We start from the raw sequence: 19,918 nt of genomic DNA, 5'->3' as shown, positions 1-19,918 counted from the left end.
TTATTGACTTCCAGGAGTCGTACTCTCAATTGTTACGTTAAAGTTATTATAAGATAATTTTAAATGCTTATCTTATTTAGTATTTAATTTTGAGGAACTCAGATTGTCAAATTGTTTTCTTTTATGAATAATGTTTTTCTTTTATGACACCAATAATTTTGGTGTCATATCTTAAAATTTTTTTTGCCTAACTCAGTATCACAAAGGTTTTATGTGTTTTCTTTTTCCAGAAGTTTTATGGTTGTAAGTTTTACAGTTAGGTCTATAATCTATTGTGGTGGATGTAACCATTTTTATATAAGTTATGAGGCGTACATTCAAGGCTCAGTTGTGTTTTTTAGTTGTTGTTGTAGTTGTTGTTGCATTCAGATATCCTATTGTTCCAAAACCATTTGTTCAAAACAACAACAATAACAACAACAACATCAGGAAACTTAGTCTTTCTACATTGAACTGTCATTATATCTTTGTTAAAAATCTACTGACCATGTATGTGGGTTCTGGAGTTCTCATTCCTCCAGCTGATCTGTGTTCATTCTTTTGCCAATGCCACACTATTTTGACTGTTGTAAGTTGATAGGTAATATGAGTACTTCAGGTTTGTTTTTGTTGTTTTGGCTATTCTGGTACCTTTGCCTTTCCGTATACATTTTTCAACATGTTGATATCAGGAAAAAATCCCGTCAAGATTTTGATTGGTGAGATTGTGTTGAATCTATACATCATTTTAGGAAGAGTAAACATTGTAACAATGTTGAATACCCTAATCCATGAACACAGTGTGTCATTCCATTTATTTAGATATTCATTGATTTAAAAAATTTTTTTCAGTATATAGATCATAGACATATTTTGTTAGTGTTAAACACTCCTTAAGTGTTTCATGATTTTGGAGCTATTAATACTTAATAAAGTATGGAATTAATACTTAAAAATTTTTCTATTTCTAGGTTTTCATTTCTAGTATATAGAAATATAGGTGATTTTTGTATCTTGACCTTATATCTGTTACCTTAGTAAACTCATTAGATCTAGGAGCTTTTTTGTAAATTCCTTGGAATTTTCTATGTTGAAAGTCATGTCATCTGTGAGTAGACACAGTTTCATTTTTACTTTCCAATCTTTATACCTTTTATTTCTTTTTTCTTTTCCTATACCACTGGCTAGGATCTCCTGTATGATGATAAATAGTGGTAAAAAAAAGACACTTTGCCTCATTCCCAGTGTTGGGGTAGAAGTGTTCAGTCTTTCATCATTAATTATGTAGTGATGTTTATGCTTTTGTGTAGATACTCTTTGTCAGGTTAGCAGTATCCCTCTGTTTCCTAATTTGCTAAGTTTTTTTTCCCCCTAATCATGAATAGATTTTGGATTTCATAGAATAGTTCATCTATTGGGATCATATTTTTTTTCTTTTTTAGTTTTTTGATATGGTGAATTTCAATGGTTGCTTTTTTAATGTTGGGCCGGTCTTGGCATTTATGGAATAAGCCGCAGTTGCTTGTAACATATCTGTTTTACATATTGTTGTGTTTGTAACATTTGTTTTAAAAATAGTAATTGAAATATGTGTTATTGCTTACTATTAATTACTAAATCCTGGCCACTTTTAAAAGTCATGATTTGTGTGTTTCTTCAATTTTGTCAATAAATATCTGACAATTTTTGTGTATCAGGCATTGTTTTAGTGCCGGTGATTAGAAATTGAACAAACTAGAGGTCTATCCTTAAGCTATATTCCTCCCTAGGATGTAATAAAATGTTAGCTAGTGCCATGAGAACTGTAAAGCAGTGTAAGGGAATGGATAGTCATGCAGTGAGGGGCGAAGTATTAAATATATTGGTCAAGGAAGGACTCTGATGAGGCTACTGTAGAGCAGAAACATAAATGAAGTGAGGGAGCCAGACTTCTTTGTGGAAAAACTTTTCTAGGTTGAGAAAATAGCAAGCACAAAGTCCGTGAAGCAGGGACTTGCTCTTCATGTTTCAAGAATAGCACAGGGGTCGTTGTTTCTGAAGTGTAGTAACCTATGGAGAGAGTTGCAGAAGGCGAAGTAGTCCAGGATCTGATAATGTAGAACTTTGTAGGCCATGGTAAGGATGACTTTGGATTTTTTTCTAAGTATATGGCAACCACTTATTTATTCAGCAGCTATTTATTGAGCATCTGCTATGTGTCGTAGAGTTTTTCATGCTGGCGATCTAGTGGTCAACAACATAGTAAAATCCAAGCCTTAGAACTATTAATGATAAATGTAAATGGAGGTTGTCAGAAGTGGTAGAATTTAGAATATTCAGTTAGGAAACATTTTTATACCCAGTGATTACATATTTAAATAATCAGAATAAATTCACTTACATTTTATATTAAAGCTATGAATATAATTGACCTTTTTAAAAAAAAATTTACAGGGATAACTGTTTTCATCAGTTCCTATAGAGAGATTTTCAGGCTACAATTTCTCATAAGGATACACTTGAGAATAGAATATAGAGGAACTTCACATAAATCCTAGAATAGGAACTGCCATATGGGTTGGCTTTCCGGAGACTAGAACCCAATAGTCTTCTTTTCTAATTGTGTTTGTTATCTATCGCTACGTAACAAATTACCCCACAATGTCATGGATTATAGTATTTTTCTGCTGGACAGAGTTATAGGCATGGCTTGGCTGGGTGCCTCTGGCTCAAGGTTTCTCACAAGGCTGCAGGCAAGGTGTTGACTCTGGCTGTAGTCATCTGAAAGCTTGACTGGGGAAGGATCGACTTCTCAGATCGCTCATCCACCTATTGACAGGCCTTAGGTCATTGCTATCTGTTGGCTGGAGACAACGGTCTTTGCTATGCAGGTCTTTCCAGCTCACAGCATGGCACTTGGCATTTCTGATAACAGGGTGGCAAGATGGAAGCCACAGTCTCTTTGTAACCTAATCTCGGCAGTGACATCCCATCACCTCTGCTGCTTTTTCTTTGCTAAAAGCAAGTCATTAAATCTAGTCCATATTCTGGGTTCATAGGAGAGGATTACATAAGGGAATGAATGCAAGGAGATGGGGATTATTAAAATCATTTTTAAAACTTCCTATCATACCAGTAAGCCCTAGATATCTTGACGTTTTGTGTGTGTGTCTGTGTGTTTTATTCTAGTTCTCTACCATAAAATGCCTTAGTGACTGACTCTCAATCTACATTTATTCCTTTACCTTCTCTTTTTGCTGCCAACTCTAGTTCTTAACCATTAACCTGTGTATATTTTATCTACCTCTTATTTTAATTTTTTCCTTATCTTTAGTTTATCCAGGGCCTAACATCAACTGTACTGCCTCATGATATTTCACCTCTGCTCCTTCTACTAGCCTCTGTTATTATACCCTTAGCACTTTGTACAAATTTTGAGATGGAGTAGGTAGGTAGGGAGGAGATAGAGTATAGTGTCTTTTCAGTATGAATCCACAAGGACAGTGATTAAGGCAGGTTCCCTTAAAGAGCAGTATAGTTATATAAATACTGTCATAAATGTTTGTAGATTAGAGATACAGTCATTGAGTTGCTAAGTGTCCAGTTGACTGTTGAAAAAAAAATTACCAATGCCAATAGGTTGTTTTATAATTAATTTTATATATCTCATGAAAGTAGAATGTAAAATATGTAATAATAGCCCGATAATCTGGTTATTTTTCTTTTCCTTTTTTTTTTTTTTTTTTTTTGGATTTAGGAGAAATGAGAACCTGTTACTATAAGATTTATTACTTTTTAGGCATTATATACAAGTGTATACATTTTGAGACATAAGAACTTTGGAAGAGAATTATACATAAATCTCTACTTTTTTTAGACATTATATGGTAAAGTATAGAAAAGGCAACATCTGTTTTTTTTTTAATCACATAGAATGAACAACCATTAACATTGGTTCATTGTGTATTTAGTCTTCCCTCCAGCCCTGAATAATAAAATTCTGTAGTTAAAATTTAACTTCTTTTAAACCACCTCTGTTAGTTCTATTTCATGGAACTTAGTTGATGCAGCTACTGTTACAAGCTTGGTGATTATTTTTCTGGTTAGATTTTTAAACAAACAGACAGACACACATGTACCTATATGATAGGTGTGGCTTTGGGTTTGTATTTTATTTGTATGGTATACTACATATATTCTGCACCATTTTTTAAAAACTTTATACTGTTTTTGAGGTTTGTCCATATAGATCTAGGTCATTCTTTTAACTGCTATATAGTATTCCATCATGTTTTATTATCCATTCTCTTATTGTTAGATGTCTAGATTGCCTTGAAAGAATGTTTTGCTATTAAAAACACTGCTCTTTTGTGCACCTGTGATTTGTTCAGACTCAAAATATTATTTTCAAAATCGTGGTTGGAAAACTGGTCTCTTGCTTTATGAATCTACATTTCCTTCATTACTTGTGAGATGAGTCTGTGTTTAATGACTATTTGGATGTCATCATCTGTGAACTGCCTGACTGCTCTATTCTTTGCCCATTTGTAGGAGTTCTTTTTGTATTCTGGATACCAGTTCTTTGTTTTTTATATATGTTGTAGATATCTTTTCCTCGTATATCACTTGCTTTTAACCCTATATGTGTTTTTTAATTGCATAGACGTTTTTGTGCTTCTTTTTCCTTTTGACCAATCTGACTAATCTTTACATAGAATTGGTATTTGGTTTTATGTTTTGACATAGGAATTAAAGGTGTAGAGTTACAGCTAGCACATTGTATGGGGACAGACAAAATGAGAGTGTGGCCATTTAAGTGACTATTAACTATCATATGTGTTTAAATGAAATTATGGAGTATTATAGTTCCAAAGTATCTTCCAAAACTTATAATTGTTAATGATAATTCTATTTCACTATTCAGTCTTCATAATTTTTAATGGTACTGAATTAACATTTTCTGTATTTCAGAATATATGGTTTCATATTTTTTCTTTAGATAAAATACAATGAATTTGTTTAATTTGGGGATTAATCTTCAGAGGTCATCTGTAACAGTCCCCACTACTTTCCAGGCAGGATTAACAGCTTCTATGATGATAACTGATGACTGTCCATTTGTGAAAAAGAAAAACATTATTGCAGGTGCTTTTTCAGGAAAAAATTGCACATTGCAGATTAGGCGGGTTTTCACTATCACGTTATTTTTAACAGTTGTAAAATTACATACTTTTTTATTTGTATTCAGTTCACATACATCTTCTTACATTTTTAGTATATTTTAGTTACTGTTATTAATGCTATTGAGATTATAAAATTTAAATTGAGCAATGGAGGTTTCGAGCAATTTATTATATTTTATAAAGATAGTTCTTTTGGCTGAAAGTATGGGATTGAGTTACATTTTAAAGTATGATTCCCAGATTCAGGGTTGGGATTTTTTGACTCTCTCTAGATGTTTAAAAATGGAATCTTGGGATGAACAATTGAGCCTTGAACAACACTTGTTTGAACTGCTTAGATCCACTTATACACGGTGGTTTTATTTCTTCAATTAGAACTGTAAATCTATTTCTCTTCCTTATTTTCTTAATAACATTTATTTTATCTAGTTTATACTTTATTATAAGAATACGTATAACATACAGAATATGTGTGAATCAGCTGTATATGTTACCACTTTGTGGGGAGTAAGTATTTACATGCAGATTATTGACTGTGTGGGTGGTTGGTGCCTCTAACCCCTGCGTTTAAGCATCAGCTATGTTATATCCACAAATATTTGTCTAATGCTTACTGTGCTAGATGGGGTGAACTTTAATTAGACTTTTGGGTATAGGCCTACAGTAAGAGTGAAGAATAGCTATTGAATTCCTTATGAGCTGGAAAAAGAGCAGAGACAGTGTTAAGATTTGGGAAATACAGGAGTTTGAGTTTGTTCATGTTTTAATCAAACATTAAAAAATGTTGCCCTAGAAACACATATAAGCATAAAACTCTTTTCTAGATATTTGATTATTTGTTTTTACATTATTTTAGGTTTCCAGTAATTACCTGCAGGATTCGCCATGACCCCAGCTCTGAGGGAGGCAACAACAAAGGGTATCTGCTTTTCATCTTTACCAAGTACCATGGAGTCTGACAAGATGCTATGCATGGAAGGTCCAAGAACTGTAGATGAAAAGCTAAAGGGAGACACTTTTTCTCAGATGCTGGGATTTCCAACTCCTGAACCTACTGTTAACACTAATTTTGTGAATTTAAAACATTTTGGCTCCCCTCAGTCTTCAAAACATTATCAGACAGTTCTTTTAATGGGTTCTAATTCTACATTAAATAAATACAATAAGAATTATAAACAAAAGAAATTAGGAGAACCCAGTTGCAGCAAGCTGGGAAACATACTGTGTAATGGCAGCGACATTCAGCTCAGTAAAATCTGTCATCCTCATTCTGAAGAGGTCATCAGAAAGGAGCCTCCGTCTCATAATACAAGCCAGTACATGGCAGATGTGAAACTTATTTTGGATTCAGATATAACCAAAGACACTAATGTAGATAAAGTACAACTACAAAACTGTAAATCATACCAAAAGAATGCACTTTTGGATAAAGTTACTGATGTGGAGATTAAAAGGGGTTTATTGGACTCTGCTCAGAAGAAAATTGGCCCTGGCCATTTAAATGTGCCTATTAGTTCCTCAGCTGCTGAAAAAGAGGAGGAAGTGAGTGCTCGTTTACTTAACTGTGTAAGCAAACAGAAAATTTTACTTAACCAGGCTAGAAGAACTCAGAAACATTTGCAGATGCTCCTGGCAAAGCATGTTGTTAAGCACTATGGTCAGCAAATGAAATTTTCTATGAAACATCAACTCCCCAAAATGAAGATCTTTCATGAACCTACCACAATTTTGAATAATGGTTTACCTAAATGCACTGAAATTAAGCCAGACATCAACTTACTGACTGCGGAGAATAAATTGTGGAATGATACAAAAAATGGCTTTGCACAGTGTACAGCTGCAGAAATCCAAAGATTTGCACTGTCTGCTACAGGGCTGTTGTCTCATGTTGAAGAGGGTCTGGATTCTGATGCAACTGATAGCAGCTCTGATGACGATTTGGAAGAATATACCATTAGAAAAAATGTGGCAGTGTAAGTGCACAATTATTATTAGACTTCTTACTGTTGTGTGTATAGCAGCAATTTTGTCTTGATATCAAGAAGTATTATAAGTAAGTAGGTTTTCTAAAATCGTAATGCTGTAATCTTTAAGTTATAGGACTGGTAACATTTTTTCATCTTTTATACTACTGTTGTAAATATATACATACTATTTAAAAATAAGCTACTCAACTGCTCTATCCAGGAAAAACCAATACAGGAATAATAAAAGCTAACTGGCTCTAAGTAAGCATTTTTCCTATTCTTGAATAGAATAGGCTATGGACAAGGCCTAAAATTTTGCTTAAGTCATCTAGCCAATATGTATAGCTAAAACTCAAAAAATAGAATCTTTGCACATAGGGAGCCCCCATTGACTTCAGAAGTTTGTCGTTTGAGAGTACCTATAAGTTGACCTGCTACTTTTATTTTAAACTATTTATGTATTTATATTCACAGCTTTCAGCTCTGGTCTTCACCAACTTGGCCAATTTTTGCTAGATTAATGTAGCCAAAACAAAACTATAATGTCAGCTACTAGATACCTGATGAATGCTTATTATGTGCTGGACCCTAAAGACTCTAAATATTCAGAGCCTCTCCCCTCTCGTGAATCTACATCAAAGAGAGGTTTATAGATACTTAAAAAAAACACAGAGCAAAATAGCTTTACTTACGTTAACATTCAAGAACAGCTCTATCTGATAGAGTTTTGGAGATGACGGAATGTCCCATATCTGTTATCCTGTAGGCACTAGCCGTGTGTGGCTGGCTGTTGAGCACTTGAAATATGACCAGTACAACTGAGGCACTAAAGTTTTAATTTTATTTAATTTGAATTAATTTTATTTAAATAGCCAGATAGAACATAGTTTTTAATCTAGCTTTCCGAGAATCTGTTAATGTCCCTAAATTGATACAAAATACTCTGTGTATATGTAGTACTTTGGGAGGAGGAAGTTCAACATTTTGATCAAATTCTCAAAGATGAATGAGAATCACTATAAAATTAGAATTTGAACACATTATTTTTTATTAATAAAAAGGACTGTATTTTCATAGTGAGAATAAAATGTAAAGCAAAATCTTTGGTGTTCTGTTATCACTATATTTGAAATTTGTTTGAATGTGGGAGCTAATAGTTATTGAACACATCTCTCTGACTGACATTGTGCCATTTATTTTTCATATGATATATTATTTGATCCTTTCAGCAGCCATGGGAGATAGTTGTTACCTTATTTCACTTAAGAAGAAACAGGTTCAGCATAGTAACTTGCCCATGGTCAAAAAGTCAAGTGGTGAAGCTACGAATCTTCCCTATTACTTTAAGGCCATGCTCTTTCTATTGGATCATGCAACTTTGTCAACATTGTATCATGGATGATTATAGCCACATGAATTATTAAGTACATGTGTTCTAAAAGAAGTACAGAAATTTATTAGTTTCATACTTCTAATTAATAAAATTTAGTAGGTATATTGAGTACATTGTTCATTATTTTGTTGTTGAGACGAGCTAACGGGTAGATTTGTCTCTTTTAAGGTAGAAACAGAAATAAGACAATCATGTCTTTCTAGACTATTTTGACCTTTATTAGTGTTCTCTTTCATTGATCTCCTGCAACACTTAATCCGCCATACAATTTACCATTACATCATATTTTATCCTATATGATTTGCTAATATATCTATTAGTCTTAATAACCCAATACCTAGTAAGGGTGGAAACCACATTTTATACTTTTACAATTTTTCTTATATATCAAGCAAATAATTACTGAAAGGTCAATGCATTTTGTTTTAATATTTGCACTTACTCCTTGGATTTATTGAGAGCGCACTATATTCAGACATTTGTATAAAACATACACTAATGAAGAAAATCAAACTATTGAAAAAATTTTTATACAAACCAGCAGGCAACATGCACTCATTTCTTTTTAACTTTGCCAGTTCTGTTAGGAAAATTGAAGTAAAGTAGCCTGGAAAGAAAGTGGATTCAGGCTTGGAAAGTTTATTTCTCATTCTCTTTCTTTCTCCTGTCATTAACCAGAAGGGCTTCAAAGATGCCACACATACATTTTAAGAAAATAATCTAAAACATTGAATATTCTTTAAGATATACTCTAGCTTCTTGCATTACTGACCTTTTAATGTGATGCCTTGGTTAGTAAAGCTCATATTTTTAGTTCTAGGAGTCAAATACAATTTGTTTTAAGGTACATTCATGTGATCGATTCAAATCAATCATATGAAATTTATGTAATAACTTTTTGAAATCTTTAATTCACTAATCAACGAATTAAACAATTTGATAATTTTTTAGGCTTGTTTACTTGTTTTTTGCTATTTGAACAATATCTGACATTTTTTATACCACTTCAAAAATTTAATATTAAATTTTGTGTTTTTGATTATTTTTACTAGTGCTGATAGATTTCTTGTGGGAACAATTGTTTAACATTTTATTAATTTTGATGTTGACTGAATTTTGAGAACAAATAACATTTTAAATTACTTGTGTCTTTTGATGTGACTGTTAAAATAGTTGTGTTTTAAATTAAAATTAGTTATGTTTCAAGTTGTCAAGTTTATTTTAAAATTGAAAACATTTATCCTGATATTTTTTTTTATAATTCTCTTCTTTATATTTCTGGAAACTCACTTTTCAAATGTGGATGATTGTTTTTAATGAATAAAAGTTGAGAATTAAACCTTAAACCTAAAATAGGCAAAAAAAGATACATTTTGTGGGTCTAAATTTTTAAGTGCTAACACAATTAAATGTTTATCATCTCTGTTAAATATAAATAGACTTCTTAATTTATAAGGTCTACAGTGGCAAATACTAAAGTTGACTTCAACTTAATTTTAAGCAACTTTAAGGGTGAGTACTACTTTTTCCTTTATTTCATACCCACTGCCTAGCATTGTCTACCTTTTACTGCTTGTCTGGCATTAGTTAAGCAAATGAATGAATTTTTCTGTATTTGTATATGTAGTTGTAGAGGTAAGAAAATGAAGGTTAGCAATCCATGAAATTTCACTCTCCCTGTTTATTTTCCATTCTGTTTACTGATTTTCCTTTCCTTTATTCCTTTGTCTCTAAAACCAAAAATGGCACAAGATGAATTTTGTTTATCTTAGAACCAGCATGAATGGGTGGTCAATGAATGAATGAATGAACTATGCAAAAATATAGACATTTAAAAGTAATTATTTTATTACAGTAATAACATTTGCAACTTTTAAAAACTGATATGTAAAATGTATTTTATTTATCTTCATAATCTCAGATTATATTATTGTAAATGCCTTTTCTTTTTATCTTTCTGTCTTCGGTCTCTTTTTTTTTTACAGTTTATAGCCCTGATAAGAAAAACAAATACCTTTACTTCAACTAGGAAGAGTTAGAGTTTTCCTAGCTGTGAAAGAATGTAATTGTTTTAGGAATTTGGAAAGCAATCACACAATCGCCATTACCATTACCATTGTTATTTTAAATATATAAGTATATATTTGATTTACTCCTTCTCCTTTCCCTCCAAAAATTTAAACAGTAGTTTAATTCATAATGACATAAGTGATACACTTTAAAAATAACTTTTGGTTGAGAGTCTAGTATGCATTAGAAATTTTTCTTTTAATTTCTTTAAACATTTAAAAAATTTTCTTTGGAAATAAAAAGAGCACCATTTTAATTTTAATGGACACCCTTCCCCCAGCTTCCACAGTGTTCTGTTCCTTTGGCGAAAGAGAAGAGGTTTTGGATATACTTGTATTACAATCATGGCTTGCTCTGTGATGCTGAGCAAAAGTTGAGGTTATTCTTAACTCTCTGAATCAGATTCTTATTCTTTGGTCTAACTTAAAATGTTCTGTAGATAATGAGATGAAATGTTGAAGCAAAGTTCCTATGCATAATCACGGATTTAGTAGCCAGTAATCTGTTATCAAGCGGTTTGCTGTTGCAAAAGACTGGAGTTTAATATTCCACAGGAAATTTGGGGAACCAGTGTAAAATACATGCCTGAATGAACCCATTTGAGGTGAGGAAGCTGGAGTATTTGTGCATCCAGTCCCCTCAGTTACTGAGTGAAGGCTGTCCTGGTTGTGGTAATCTTTTGCACTTCTGTTCGGCCACTTGGGTGACAAAGCAGGCTCCAGCAAAAGCAACAACAAAAAACCTTAGTCAAAGAAATGCACGTGCAGGTAGGTGGAAGTCAGGTCTGTGTGTGCTGAACCAGCAAGTGCAAGGGGATGTGGATTGGGCACTGACAGACTCTGGTACAATTATGTTATCTCAATTCTGGTGACGGACCTTAGGGTTCTAGCATTTCTTTTTTCTTTATTTTGGGAAATGAAATCAGTTACTGTTGGGATGCATGTAGGAAAACTCACAAATTTTTGACACAGAAAGACACGTTTCTTTGTCTTATTCAAGGAAACCTGCCAGTATCTTCCAAATCAACCGTCTTGGATGTTGATGTTTCCCCAAACTAGTTCCCGAATGTTCAAATATTCTTTAAGGTTTTATTTTGGTAATGTAAATAGGTAGTCTTGATAAGGAAATTTTTGTCTTCCCTACTTATTCTGGGTTTTGTAGTTATAATTGAACATTTTATATGATTTTCTTTTTCTCCTTTTTTTAGTACATGAATTATACTTCTTTTTTTAATGTTTTTTTAGTGGTCACCCTAGAGTTTGCAATGTACATATACCACTAATCCAAGTTTTCTTTCAAATAACATACCTCCTCCTGGGTAGTGCAAGTGCCTTATAATAACAAAATAATCATAATTCTTCTCTCCTGTCCCTCGTGTCACTTTCACTTATAAATAAGCATACACACATATACATAATTCATTACAGGGTTGCTATTATTTTGAACAAACCATTAGATCCATTATCATTTAGATCCATTAAAGATAAGCAAAATATAAGCTGTTATTTTACTTTCACTTATTCTCTAGCATTCTTTCTCTTTATATAGATCCCTATTTGTGACCTGTATAATTTTCCTTCTCTTTGAAAACCTTTCTTTAACATTTGGCATATAAGGGAATGATGTCAATAGTGTGGAATTTGGTTTGGAGTTTTTTTCCAAACCACTTGAAACACGTTAATGTTTTGGAATGATCAAGAGGAAAGCTCTTTCCCAACTAAAGAGAAAGCCTTAAAGAAAAATGCTGAAAATTCTGTAAAAGTACCTTTCCATATTGCAATAAAGTACTGGTTTATTGACTTGGAAATTGATATTTATTCCACTATGTTAAAAGATCTGAGGAAGTTGTAAGTTTAGATGAAGAAGCTATAAGGATAGCTCACTTTTGTTAAAAAGAAATTGATGGAGAAAGCTACCTCTAGATGATATTTTTATTTTTAGTGACCTGTTCTCTATTAGAAGTGAGTATCTTCAAGGAATCACTTCAAAGGAAGAAGCTTGAGCTTCAGGATATGAAGCTTTAAAGGATGGACTGGCTTACTGATACACATGCCAGTGGAAACTTAAACTATACCAATATTTTTATAAGGATTGTTGTTGTTTTGTTAGGACTCAGATTTGAAAATTCCATAGATTTTTCAGTGATCTGGCTCTAATTGTGTTTTCTCTATAAGTTCAGCTCTTTTTATTTTATAGAGCATGTTATTATTAAGGAATGCATATATTATGTTATAGCAGAAACACTTGTACTCAATTCTGGGTTGATAGTGATGATACATTTTTGAGTAACAAGTATAATCTAATGACCTTTTGTCTCATTTGTTTCTATTGCCCATTGTAATGGCCAGCAGAGCTGTCACTAGCCCATTTGTGTGTGTGATAGAAGGTGCTTCTTCCTCTGAGCAGGTTTAGATTCGTAATTGCAGATTTTGGAATGGAGAACTCTTGCTGGATTTTAGCTTTGCTTGCCCTTTTCCCCCTTGTCTGTGGTTTCACTTTTCGTGGTTTCAGTTACCCATGGTCAACTTTAGTTTGAAAATATTAAAGAGAAAATTCCAGAAATAAACAGTTTATAAGTTTTAAATCATTCACCATTCTGAGTAGCATGATGAAATCTCAAGCTGTCTCACCCACTCCATCCTGCCCCGGACATTAATAGTCCCTTTGTCCAACTTATCCGTGCTTTAATGTGCTACCAGCCTGTTAGTCACTTAGTAGCCGTCTGGGTTCTTAGATTCACTATCTCGGTATCTCAGTGCTTGTGTTCCTGTCACCCTTATTTTACTTAATAATGACCCCAAAGTGCAAGAGTGGGGATGATGGCGATTCAGATATGCCAAGGAGATATGCTTTCTTTAAGTGAAAAGATAATGTTCTTGACTTAAGGAAAGAAAAAAAAAATCATATGCTGAGGTTGCTAAAATGTACAGTTAGAATGAAGCTTCTATGAAGTTGTAAAGAAGAAAAAATAAATTTGTGCTAGTTTTGCTGTGACAGCTCATACTGTAAACTTAGAGCCAAGGTGCATGATAAGTGCTTTGTTAAGATGGAAAAGGCATTAAATTTGTGGGTGGAAGACATGAACAGAGACAGATCACATGTAACTTTTATTACAGTGTATTGTTATAATTGTTCTATTTTATTGTTAGTTGTTAATCTCAATGTGCCTAATTTATAAATTAAATTGTGTTTTAGGTATGCATGTATAGGAAAAAATTTTGTATATGTAGGGTTTGGTACTAACTACAGTTTCAGGCATCTGCCGGGAGTTTTAGAACATGTCCCGGTGGGTAAGGGAGGATTGCTGTAGTTTGTAAACACTGCACAGGGGCCCGGGTTCCTGAACAAAAGAGAGACACATGCAAACACACACACCCACACAATGCTTGTTGAATTGCTAAAGTGTGTGACTTCTGACTGTTTAGCAAACACGTTTTGATTCATTTTAAAAAATTTATTTACTTTATTTGTATGCCTCAATTTGTGTGTTGGATATTGTGTAAGGATTTTAAAAACACAGTTAAGACTATTTTTATCAGGCTGTTAGCTTTCAAAATTCTTTCCATACAATAGAAATAGAGAAGTATTTAGCATGAGTAAGTGGTCCCCGACCTCTCTTTTTCTTTTCTCATATCTTTTCTTTGGCTGGAGGAACAGGACGGATAGATGGTAATAGGAGAACAAGACTAAATTTGGCGATCTCATTTGTCAATTCTTGTAAAATTACACTGAAAATTTTGGTTTAGGCAGTTGATGCATTTGGTTCTGCCAGAGTTCTAGGCAGAACTGCACAATATATTAAGATTTTTTCCACCCTTTTAGGGAGCCCTTTTTAGGTTCCGGTCTGAGATTTTCCTTGGTCATCCTAAATGGCTTCCCCACTTGGTTTATCTCTGTGTCAAAATTACCTAGAATTTAACTGTTCATTTATTTATTCATTGAGTTTGCTTATTTGTTTTTCCCACACGTGTATACAACTATGTGGTAGAGTATTGAAGTTATTAACTTGTATGTCAGTGAGGCTTAATTTTCTTAAAGACGGTGAACACTTACTTTCATGAGAACTTCTTAACCTAAGTGATCCTAATCGCACAAAGTATTTTTGAGGGAGGGGCTTATTAAGGTTTATGCTAACTATCATAATAAGAAGACCTCAAATTGAATATGTAGAATTTTTTTCCTCATTTAATAGTGAAGAATTAGCTTTGCCTTACAGGATTTTTTTGTTTGCAGGCATCTGTTGACTTTGCTGTCCTGTAGGATGTTGTTGAAACTAGTTCACCAGTGCTTCATCTGATTTCCACACCCAATCATTTTTAATGACAGGTTGCACACATTATTTTAGCTCCTATTGGATTGTCAAGAACTTAGTCACATACCCATGCCTAACTGCAAGTAAGGCTGGAAAATAAGGTCTGTAGCTGAGATGCTATGGGCTCAGGTAAAACTTGGGGGCTTTTACTATCAAAAATAGAGGAGAGTAGATTTGAGGGAAAATAAGCAGTCTGTTCAATTTGCCCTGTTGGCCACCCAAATACCCATGCACTCTCTTCTCATAGAGAAAACACATCAATTCCTGAAGGATCACAACTCAAAGTGATATTCAGCAGGTGGAGTAAATTTCTCTTTGTCAGATCCAAGATGTGGTTCCTTATGATGTGGTAGCCTATAAACTAATAGACAGTTTTCTAACCATCTTGCCCTTTTACTTGTATATGTATTGGAGTAGAAACAGAAAGGCTAAAATAAAAACTCCCACTGGGAAAAGAAAAGAATGGGATACACACGATAGTTCCTGGTCCTTACTGTAATTAATAAGACTTCCTGCTCTGGAACTCAGGTAAGGACTTGATAGGATCCTAATTCTGCTTTCTAGAGAATTTGTCTTCCATAGTCCCTGACTTTCCATTTTGGGATTATTCTTATCCATTGTCCTTTGTGTCTATATCTGAAATGGGTGTTAGAGAGTGTGCTCTTACTGAAGGCTGCACTGTATTCTTACCCTGGGTCCTGTTGACGCAGATTTGGGTTCCCCAGGTAGAACATGTTAGGTTAGGCTTGTGGTGGTTTTTGTTTTTGTTTTTGTTTGTTTTTCACTAATAGAGCTTCATCATTTACTTTCTGATTGGCCTCCTTTCATTTATATGTGAAAATATCACAGCCAAAGATCTTACTTGGTTATAGTTGTTAATCATAAAGACTAGTTAATTTACTAGTTACTTTCCTCTCTCCCTCAGTTTAATGATTGCTACCCTGAGGCCACCAAAATAGTACATTCATCTGATTTTTGCTCGTAGGCTGCCTTTCATTGTGTGGCTTAGAACTCTTAAGACAGATTCTTGGAATACATTTTTTGTTGTCATCTGTAGAGAGGCAGTTGGCTTGCTTGATCCTATAAGTCCCTATATTATTGAATTTTTATTAAATTAGAAGTAGTGTGGCCACGACTGGTATGGCTCAGTTGGTTGGATGTCGTCCCCCAAAGCAAAACGTTGCTGGTGTGATTCCTGGTCAGGGCACGTGCCTAGATGGAGGGTTTGGTCCCAATTGGGGCGTGTAGCAGAGGCAACCGATCAACATTTCTCTCTCATATCAGTCTTTCTCTCCCTTTCTCTCCCCTCCCTTCCCTTTCTCAAAAAATAAATAAAGTCTTAAAAATTTTTTATTGTATTTTTCCATTACCATATAACTCCCTTATACTCCCCCCAGCCTGCAATCACCACACTGCAATCACCACTCCATGTCTGTGAGTCCTTTTTCTTTTTTGCTCATTCCCTCCACCCACTAACTTCCCCAACCCATAGCTGTCATCCTGCTCTCTGAGTCTGTTTCTATTTTGCTTTTTAGTTCAGTCTGTTCATTACATTCCACGTGTAATTGAAATCATATGGTACTTATCTTTCTCTGACTGAAGTAGGGTCGTCAGAGGGAGCCCCCCTAAGGCTTTTGCTCTGCTTGTAAATTAATTCTTTCCGAAATTCATTTATATCAGGCTTAAATAGCAAGGAACAGCCAGCACATTGTAACATTTTCTTTTGGTTTTTTTTGGGTTTTTTACATTATAACATTTTTCTAACTGCTTCTGCTAAAATACAGTTTTGGTAGGTACTTGGTCTCTATTTTAAATGATGTTTTCCTAATATATATAGTGTAGTACAGAAAGGAAAAGTAACCTATACTACCTCTTTCCTGTCTGCTTGCTGTCCTACCTCTAAGTTAATATCATATGTTTTGGGTTTCCCTCATGGCCCACCCTATCATTCTGTAATATTCAGCATAAAGGTTATAGGAAAGAGACATAAAACTATAGTAGTTCAAACATGATAAACCTTTTTCTTCTCACAGAGCGGTTGAGAGATATATGGGTGATACAGTGTGGATAAAAAGCTCTACTTCCATGAAATTGTACAGGAACACTCAACAAAGAATCTATGAACTACTTTCATTCTTTTTTCTTTAAAGATGTTAGCCCAATATTCAACTGTCACTTTTTTAAAGGCAATGAAATTTGGGCGTGAAATATTAGAACAAAAATAGAAACCATTAGAGAGGGAGAGAGAGAGATCACACACACACACACATAAAAGTTATTTGAGTTCTAGCAATGATGGAGTGGAGTTACTGGTACTAGCTCTTTGGCTGTAAATAACTAGAAAACTGGACAAAATACAAGGGAGGGTAAAAGTAGGTTTACAGATGTTTGTATGGAAAATACAATAATAAATAATAATGCAAGAATAAACTTTTGTGTACTCACAACTGTAAACCTACTTTTTGCCCCACCCTGTATATGAGACAGTCTCTGTTTTCAGAAAATGGACACAGTGGGCGTGAGACAGCAAAGGGCAGAGTTTCAGTGATCACTGAGACAAGAGAACCAGTGGAAGTGACTCCTGCGAGTCCCCTTGTTTTCTGCTTACGGGCACCTCTGATCTCTGGTGCAGGGAGAGGAAAGCTAAGTATAGCACAGTGATCTTAACTGAGATAAGGATTAGAGTTTGGGAGGCTGAGGTTGCTGGAATTAGTAGAGAATACTGAAATTGAGGGATACGCTTATGCAAAGAAAAAGCTCCAGAAATCTTCATGTGGTCCCTTGAGAGAACTTTGTTCAATACTAAGCTATGCATGTGTACATAAAACTCCACAGGGACAAAGGACTATTAGGAAGCTGTAATCTGAACAATTTTCAGCACTCATACACGGTTTAGATGTGTTTGAGTTCTGAATAAGCAGAGTGGAGAGACTTTGTTGAACATTTGGAGCATTTGTTAAGAGACCCCAGAAAGGCCACACTTCAAGAGTAAAACTGAATTAGCCCTAGTCAACGGCTACTCTATGCCTCTTTAAATTTTTTTTTTTATCCTCACCTGAGGACATTATTTTATTGCTTTTAGAGAAGAGAGGAAGGGAGAGAGAGAAACATCGATGGAAGAGAGAAGCATCTATTGGTTGCCTCCTGTATGTACCTGGACCAGTGATTGAAGCTGCAACCTAGGTATGTGCCCTGACCAAGGATCAACCCCACAACACTTAAGTTATGGGATGATGCTCCAACCCACTGAGCCGCACTGGCCAGGGCCTGCTCTATACCTCTTAACAGATCTTAAAAGCAAGCTGAAAAGAATAAATTTGAACAGCAAGTAATTTAAGAACCTGTTGAAACAAAATCACTCTAAATGAAGGCCATAAAATTCAGAAATTCAACAATATTTATAGTGTTCATAATAAATGTGTTACACACACACATATAACCAATTACTAGACATGCAAAGAAGGAGGAGAAAGTCATCAACAAAAACACAGAAATAATGTGATGAGAGTAGTTGGGAAAGACTTTAAAATATCTATTGTAAACATATGGAAGGGCTTAAAAGCAAAATGTGAGATAATGAGAGAAACTGAATATATAGAAAAGAACCACTGATATTTCAGGAGAAAAACACAAACTCTGAGATGAAAAGTATTGTTTCAGCTTACCAAGAGACTAGACATTCAGAAGTATTCAATCAATTTTAACACAGCAACAAAAACTACCCAAACTGAAGCTCAGAGGGTAAAAATACCAAAAAGAAAATGAACTGAACAGCAATGACATGGATACAATATCAAATTCTAACATACATGTGATTGGACTTCTCAATGTAAGGAGGGGAGAAAGAAAAAAAACAGGAAAAATAATAGCCACAATTTTCCAAATTTGCTGAAAACCATAAAACCATAGATTTAAGAAGCTCAATAAATCAAAAATGATAAAAATGAACTCATTTGTAGTTCATTTTGTAGTTAAATCACTAAGGTATGTTGTAATCAAATCACTAAGTTCTAGTGATACAGAGAAAAATCTTATAAGCAGTAAGGGGGAAGGGAGACACATATGGGATCAAAGATACTACAACCACAACAAAAAGAACTGACTTCTCATCAGAAGGTATGCAAGCCAGAACACAATGGAATGAATGATATATTTAAAGTGCTGAAAAAAAAAAACAGTCCACCTAAAATTCTCCACCCAGAGAAGTGATCTTTTAAAAAACATAGGCGAAATAATTTTTCCAAATAAAAGAAAAATTGCTCAGTGTACCAATACTATAAGAAAACTTAAAAGGTGTTCTTCAGATTGAAAGAAAATGATAGAGTGAAAACTCAGATCTACACAAAGGGAAGAAATGGTGAATATGTAGATTTGAAATATGGAAATTAGACTACACATTTCCAAATAACTCATGGATGAAACAAAATTAACTAGAGAAACTATAAAGTGTTTAGAACAGAATGATAATGAAAACAGCATATCTAATTTTGTGGGATGCAGCTACTAGATTACTAAAGCAGTGCTTAGATGAAAATTTACAGCTATAAAAGCTTATTTTAGAATAGAAGAAAGGTGTAAAGTCTTTGGTCTATGTCTCCCACTTAACCTACAAAGTCATGTTCAAATTAAACCCCAAGTAGGAAGATATTTCAAAGAGTGAAATCAATGAAATATAAAGCTGGTTCTTTGAAAAGATTGTTGATAAACTTGTAGCTAGATTTATCAGGAAAAAAATTACCAATAATAGGAAAGAAAAATATCACTATAGATGTTATAAGCATTAATGGAATAATTGGAATATTATGAGCAATTTCAACAATTCAGACAAAATAGACTAAGTGCTTGAAAGACACAAATTACCAAAACTGATACAAGAATAGAAAACTTTAAAAAACCTTGAATCAGAGCAATCAAATTAAAAATTAAAAACCTTCTCTGATAGGAAATTCCAGTCCCAGATGGCTTCACTAATTACTTTTCTTAAAACTCAGATAATAAATAATTCTGATTCAACACAAACTTTTTCAAAAAATAC

The 19,918-nt window shown here is 33.9% G+C and overlaps 1 protein-coding gene across 6 annotated transcripts in view; it reads left to right on the top strand.

Moving 5' to 3' along the window:
• Positions 1–19,918, top strand: part of KANSL1L (KAT8 regulatory NSL complex subunit 1 like) — a 113,979-nt gene that overhangs the window by 10,481 nt on the left and 83,580 nt on the right. For all 6 annotated transcript variants that reach the window (XM_024563832.3, XM_024563833.3, XM_053919031.2 and 3 more), the window contains exon 2: positions 5,998–7,114. In XM_024563832.3, the coding sequence (XP_024419600.3) occupies positions 6,027–7,114 (1,088 nt within the window). In that variant the 5' untranslated portion in view covers positions 5,998–6,026. The remainder of the gene's footprint in view (positions 1–5,997; positions 7,115–19,918) is intronic.

This window comes from Desmodus rotundus, chromosome 2, assembly GCF_022682495.2.
Source record: "Desmodus rotundus isolate HL8 chromosome 2, HLdesRot8A.1, whole genome shotgun sequence".
In the NCBI taxonomy this organism is placed as follows: domain Eukaryota; kingdom Metazoa; phylum Chordata; class Mammalia; order Chiroptera; family Phyllostomidae; genus Desmodus; species Desmodus rotundus.
The sequence above is the reverse complement of the archived record's forward strand: the minus strand, read 5'-3'. Positions and strand labels throughout refer to the sequence as shown.